At 34.8% G+C, this 6,754-nt stretch overlaps 1 protein-coding gene across 17 annotated transcripts; it reads left to right on the top strand.

The window, feature by feature from the left end:
- Positions 1-1,857: 1,857 nt before the first annotated feature.
- LOC110897441 (aminopeptidase M1-like) lies at positions 1,858-6,022 on the top strand. Of its 17 annotated transcripts, none has more exons than XR_004876038.1 (13): positions 1,859-2,078; positions 2,197-2,271; positions 2,886-2,981; positions 3,067-3,263; positions 3,343-3,516; positions 3,836-3,901; positions 3,986-4,105; positions 4,209-4,285; positions 4,397-4,675; positions 4,831-4,901; positions 4,973-5,040; positions 5,124-5,467; positions 5,632-6,022. XR_004876038.1 is itself a non-coding variant. In XM_022144188.2 (12 exons), the coding sequence occupies exons 7-12, from the start codon at positions 4,659-4,661 to the stop codon at positions 5,785-5,787; spliced, it is 471 nt and encodes a 156-aa protein (XP_021999880.1). In that variant the 5' UTR covers positions 1,863-2,078; positions 2,197-2,271; positions 3,067-3,516; positions 3,836-3,901; positions 3,986-4,105; positions 4,209-4,285; positions 4,397-4,658; the 3' UTR covers positions 5,788-6,022. The 17 variants fall into 17 exon arrangements, 4 of the variants coding, with proteins under 4 accessions (XP_021999880.1, XP_035837411.1, XP_021999881.1 ...); XR_004876037.1 differs by having other exon boundaries at positions 3,067-3,516; positions 5,124-5,203; positions 5,389-5,467; XR_004876034.1 differs by having other exon boundaries at positions 1,861-2,078; positions 4,768-4,901.
- The last annotated feature ends 732 nt before the right edge of the window (positions 6,023-6,754 follow it).

The raw sequence follows: 6,754 nt of genomic DNA, 5'->3' as shown, positions 1-6,754 counted from the left end.
GTCTCTGAAAAAAATAATGCCGCCGCCATTGCTGACACATGTAGTCCTCATCCACAAACGAAGTTATCTTTTTTCGTCAAGTAGTGATATACCTCACTCTTAAAAAAACAAAAATAAATATAAAACCATGCAGGTAAAAAAAATTATACCCTTGAGAAGAAAACAAAACCCAACATATTCCCTTTTCTCCATGTCTAAAGTCTACCTGATGGGTTGATATGTTAACTACTGACTTTCATTCACCTTTAACACTAATGAATTTTGTGTATCATATGTTACTTCTAATAGGAAGATTTAATCACTCCATTGTTTTTTACGATCGACACCATTGGTTTAAAAAAAAACTAAACCATTGTTTTCGTTGAAAAAAAGTTCTTGACAAAAGTTGCATTTGAAAATATTATTAATCGTTTAAAAAAACATAAAAATTCGTAGGGGACAACGATAAAGTGTATTTTTTTATTTCAATTTTATCATGTGCTTTTTACAAAGACATTGTACTTTTTTATTATGTGATTCGACCTAACCTAGCCCAAATATTTTGAATTCGGGTTATTATAATCTGAGTTGAAAAAAATTTTGGTCTCGCCACTGATGTTAACTCGTTTAATAAACATGTTGTGTTCAGGTTAATCTATTTATGAGATAGGTCCGTGTTTGGGTTGACATATTTAATTAAACGGGACGTGTTAGCCAACCCAAACTTGTTTTTTTCTTGTCATGTTCAGGTCGTATCAGGATTTGACACCACACTTAGACCATCGAGAGTCTTCGTAATTGAGCGAGACAGGATTAGTTGTTAGATTTCGTTTGTTTATCTTTGATTATATTTTGTTTGGATTCGAGTTAACCGGTTAGTTAGAATTTTATAATTGTATTAAGCCTTCAACTCTGTGTATATGCTCAAAAATATTTTTCTAGTAGGGGAATTGGCCTGTAATAATCTCAGCTAGAGGTCATTAGCCATTAACAGTCACACCTTTGAATATTCCCCCACCAGTCTCAACTTTCACATATTTTTCCTACACTAGTCCTCTGTTAAAAAAAACTTAACTTCGTTAAGTTTTTTTTTTCCAAATTACAAACACATTTTTAGGGCTTTTGATCAGAACGACGATACAAGTCCAATGATGTAAAACTTACCTCGAAATGATGCTTCAAATGACTTGATTTTTGTTAATTGGAAATTTAAACACCCGAATTGAAGCATCGTTTTCTTCGTTTGGAGCATCGTTTCGAGGTAAGTTTTACATCAATAAACTCATATCTTCGTTCTGATCAAAAGCCGTGAAAAAACTTTTTGTAATTTGGAAAAAAAAAACATAACTCTGTTAAGTTTTTTTAACGGGGGACCGGTGTAGGAAAAATAGGTGAAATGTGGAACTGGTGAAGGGAATATTTAAAGGTGAGACTACCAATGGTCAATGACCTCTAGTTGGAATTATTAGAGGCCAATTCCCCTTTCTAGTATTACTTATTTTCTTCTTTTCTTTTCAAGTGACAAATAAACGTGACTGATTTCCACATAGATGCTCAACCAATCGAGGCTAAAAAGGCCAATGTACATCAAAGTGTTAGTATGCACATTACATAAAGAAATGCAAGTGTTAAAAAAAGAGAGTTAAACAAACCTTAAATCACTAAGGCATATAGACAATCTTTAATATTAATAATATAGAGTATTATATATATATATATATATATATATATATATCTATACTATATATAATATACATATCCAAAGGACTTCTTAAGGTCATTAAAATTTTCTTAAAACACCCTTAAAATATGATGTACAAGTCCTTTAAGCATAAGAAAACATCACTTTCCAGTTATACCCTCCTACTAAAAAAACACGGGATACCATTAGGGTTTGTCTCCATGTCGAGTATCAGCATATTTCGTCTCCGATCAAACCTAAAATTCCAAATCCAACTACGAAACCCTAAATCTTCACTACAATCTCACTACTAATGGCGAGATACGATAGAGTTATCACGCTGTTTCATTTTTTGCTCCTTATTTTGAGTTACAAGTGTTAATGAACTTGATAACTTGTGCAGATCTATGCTGAACAGGTTGGAAATTTTCACTTTAAGCTTGTTAGGTTTTTACATTCACTCAAATGCTGAACAGATTTGAACCGCTATTAACTTTTGTATTTTTTTTTCTACTTTTGTTAAATGTTAATTGTAGGATGTGGATCTTGAAATCCTATGGGATAGAGCTAATGATGCCATTTCTGGTGTTTTCTTGTAGCCTTGTATTAAGGTACCTTCATAGTTCATTTTTTTCTTGCTTTTTATTTTATTTTTTATTTTAGTTTATGAAAACTGTAATAAATTGATTAGATTCAAATGGGTATTTTCAAGTTGGGTCAGTTTGTTGTTTCCAAGAAACAGAATCTTGGATGCAGTTCATTATTTTCCGTTGTTATCTGAAGTTCATAAGACTTTCCTAGATTCAAATGGGTATTTTTCAATTTGAAGAAACAGAATATCAATATAGTTCAATTGGTCACTTGGTTTAAACAGAATCTTGGATGAAGTTTTGACCTTCACAGCTGGAGCTCGAAGTTAAACGAGCCTAAGAGTGAGCCAACGATGGCTCGGCTCGGTTACAAAATGAGCCGGCTCGGCTGAGTTCGTTTAAATCGAGTTTTTTAGCTAGCTTTTTCGACTGAGCTATGAGACACGAGCTTTTTAAACAACCACTTATTTCTCAGTTTGGCTCATTTTGTGACTCGGATTTCCAAGAAAAATTGAATCTTGGATGAAGTTTTGATCTTCAAAAGTCATCAGAATCCTTACTTTTTTCTGTTTATTCGTTTGTTTATCTACTTATGATTATGATTTCATCATCTAAAACTCATAAAATTGTCATAGATTCAAATGCGTATTTCTCAATTTGGCTGAATTTATCAGTCGGGAAGTACAACTAAATTCAAGATTCACCTATGCTCACACGCTTTGTGGTCACGAGTATGAATTTCATCACAATTCTTTATACTTGAGTATAAAATTTCCTACTTGGTAATCTACGTATGGATTTTATGTTTTATTACAGATTTGTGGCGTTGGAGGATTTTGAAAATGGTGGAACATTATCAGTCGTCTCGTGATATATTGTATAGTACTTAAGTTTGTTTTCTTGTTCGTGATATGTTGGCACTCAGTCAAAATGGGCCAGTCGGGTTAGGATGGATGCGCACAAAGCATGTTGAAGACCCATGCAAACATCCATGTTCACATGTTAGATTAGAGGTGCTAATATGGGTTTAATTGTTTTTATGTAAGTAGATTGCTGAAACTGCCAAGAAGCATAAGATTGTGGTTATAGCAGATAAGTTTATGGCCATTTAGCATTTGGAGCAAACCCATTTGTGCCAATGGGTGTTTTTGGGTCCATGGTGCCTGTTCTTACACTCGGGTCTTTTCAAAAAGATGGATAGTGCCAGGTTGGCGGCTCGGGTGGTTTGTCATGACTGACCCTAATGCCATTTTAAAAAATGCAAAGGTACGTGAACCTGGAAGTTAACTTTTACCATACAAATGCTTGTTCTAGAAAACCTATACCGAAAGCTTGAGTTACAATTGTTTAAATAATTAAAGAGTAAAGTACACTGTACACGGATAGTCCCTCTTCCAAAATTTTGGCTGGACCACTACACTACGCCAGATCGGTCTCGACAAGACATATTGTGCATAGCAACGCCACAACCTACCGAACAATGGCCTTTTGTAAAAAACTGACTGTTGAAGTATTATACTATTATTGAACTTTTGTTAGTTTTCTGGTTATTCACTTTGCTGATTATCGCCTTTTTAAAAAACAGGGCGCTCTTGACGTATTTCAGCAACTTCCTCTTAAGCATTATAACACAGCCTGGGTGCTCTCTCAGGTATACATTTGTTTTCAACTTCTTGTTTAGCGAAGACCTGGTTTTCATTTTCTTGAACTGGCAATATGGTAATTTTGAGTGCAGGTTGGAAAAGCTCATTTTGAACTGGTTGATTATATAGAAGCCGAGCGTGCCTTTAGCAATGCTCGTTTGGCTTCTCCTTATAGCTTAGAAGGAATGGATGTCTATTCTACTGTTTTATATGTACGTTTTATAAGTTAATTTTGCATTTCTTATTCAATCAAAGATTGAGACTACTGTTCATGTCGAGTTAGTTTTTTATAATCTTTTGTCTTATATGTTGTAGCACCTAAAGGAGGATATGAGGCTGAGTAATTTGGCACAGGAGCTAATATCAACAGACCGCTTAGCCCTGCAGTCATGGTAAGTACTTTTAAGTGTTTTAAATCTCTAAAAATAGGAAGGACCGAAGGATGCTCTGTATATGTATTTTTTGCTGCAATTTATTTATTTTTTTAAACACAAATGTGACAGGTGTGCAATGGGAAATTGCTATAGCATGCAGAAAGACCATGAAACTGCGCTAAAAAACTTCCAATGTATCAAAAAGCAAATATTCTTGCGAGTATGGAGGATTATGATGGTGCTTTGGTTGTTCTAGAAGAACATAAAGAATACGCTCCTCAAGAAAGCAGCGTTTATGCATTGATGGGAAAGATATATAAAAAACGCCTTATATACGACATGGCCATGCTTCATTTTGGTCGAGCTTTGGATTTGAAGCCTTCTGCAACCGATGTTGCTACTATCAAGGTCAAATTCTCTTCTCTCAAAGATGTAACTGACTAACTGTATATTAGATAAAGTGATTTAGGAGGTTCTACTATATTTTATATTTCTCATAGGCTGCCATTGAGAAATTACATGTACCTGATGAATTAGAAGATAACTTCAAGTGCTATTGACAGAAGTGAGTTTGATTCTCTTCTAAAGCTATATATAGAAGCCGATGCAGTTCAAGAGAAAGCAAGAACTCTGAGTAAGCATTTTTTTATTTGATTTTATTTATACTCGTTTTTTCCACTGATCTGGACGATTGACCTACTACAGGTTATATAGCGTCTTCTCCGGACCCAGATGTAGTCAAAGAGGCGTTAGACCTCATCTTAAATGATGAGGTATTTCTCTTAATTACCTCTTTAAACATCATGCTTATGTCAGCAAAAAAGTATGTAACCCTGTTTAATATCCATTCTCACAGAATCGAGAACAAGACACGGTATATGTAACTGCACGGATGAGCTTGGAAGGCCGTGAAACAGCATGGATATGGCTAAAACCGTAAAATCATACATAAATTAAAATTTTTCTGATACATGTATTCTGTAATTAGTGTTAAAACTGCCTTAATGGCTATCAATTTAGAAAAGAGGGTGTATATATGATTGTAGTTTTTTTTCCCCATGTTTAGTTTTTGATTATATGCTGAACAGTAAATACTTTTCTGGTTTGTATTCTCTTTTCAGGAGAAACTGGGATGTGATTGTAAAGCGGTGGGGTCAAGGGATGGTGTTCCATCGTTTCAATAGAGATATAGTGACACCGGTTAGTAGTCTTGATCCTTATAAACTGATGTAGTAGAGGTTGCACTTTTAACGCATTTATACAAGAGTGTTGTACCCAACCCTGCTTGTTTTGACCCGTTAGTCGACCTATACACGGCTACATGAAATATGCATCTGATGAAATTATTTGAAACACAATTTCAGTTTAGCAGCGATGAGATGGCAGAACAGGTGGAAGAGTTTTTTAGCAACCGAGTAACTCCTTTGTTTGTTAGGATCTTGAAACAAAGCATAGAAAAAATCCAAATCAAAGCCAGATGGATTGATAAAATTAGGCAGGGAGGAATCTCTTATACCTAGGTTGACCAGAGGATTGACCAGAACTCCAGTGAAAACATAATAACAAGACCCAAACCATTGGATCCTTGTCATGCTTTTGTTCTGTATTAAACACACCCCTATACATGTGTGTGTATGATGTATGTATATTTTGTATCCATAACGCTTTTTGAGTCCCATGTTAACAATAACATCACCTAAAAGCTCAACATAGATGTATGTAATGTAACATAATCGATAAACGCTATTTTCTAGACATGCATTCATATATTCGTTTTATATTTGTAAAATGTAAAATATCATAATATTTAATAACAATTCCGGAAAAGATGGACTGTTTGCTGCTAGAATCAACAAAACAAATACGATAGCAATCGGTTCGTTAACGGTTATAAAATTAAAACTTTAAATAAAAAACTGATAGATCTAACGTTCTCTTGTGATACATACACATCACACAAGAAATTGATTAAGGCAAACTAAATGAGAATCAAGATACAGATACGCCACTTGATTCTAATCTAGGCTTCAAGAACACTATTCAAGTTGAACTAGCATGGAAGAATGAATTGCTCTCAATATATCACGAACAAGAAAACAAACTTAAGTACTATACAATATATTACGAGACGACTGATAAACTAACGGTAACGAGTATCCTATTGTAAATCCCCACCCCCACCCCCCCAAAACCTAAAAAAAAACCTAACACACCCCCCCACCCCCCCCCCCCCCCCCGGCAAAGAAAAAAAAACTATACCTCACCAAAAAAACCCCACCCCCTCAAAAACCTAAAAAAAGTCTTGCGTCGGATTGTTACGATTCTGATGGACGAGTATGTGTTTCTGAGTTCCCTTTGTGTAGATCTAACGCTTTTACGTACATCGATGTGTGATAGTGAAATTTAATCGTGGATTTTGTTTTCCGTTGCATCGCGAATTTGGTTTTGGTTATGGCTCAAAACCGAACTACCTCGTACATAGCCCTA

This window comes from Helianthus annuus, chromosome 13, assembly GCF_002127325.2.
Source record: "Helianthus annuus cultivar XRQ/B chromosome 13, HanXRQr2.0-SUNRISE, whole genome shotgun sequence".
In the NCBI taxonomy this organism is placed as follows: Eukaryota; Viridiplantae; Streptophyta; class Magnoliopsida; order Asterales; family Asteraceae; genus Helianthus; species Helianthus annuus.
This window is presented reverse-complemented; position numbering and strand designations above follow the sequence as displayed.

Bases quoted from the DNA above. Each gene is read 5' to 3' on its own strand.
- LOC110897441 (XM_022144191.2), top strand. The intron at 5,204-5,388 runs GTAAAATCATAC...TTCTCTTTTCAG, and splicing joins GCATGGATATGGCTAAAACC to GAGAAACTGGGATGTGATTG. The intron at 5,468-5,631 runs GTTAGTAGTCTT...ACACAATTTCAG, and splicing joins ATAGAGATATAGTGACACCG to TTTAGCAGCGATGAGATGGC.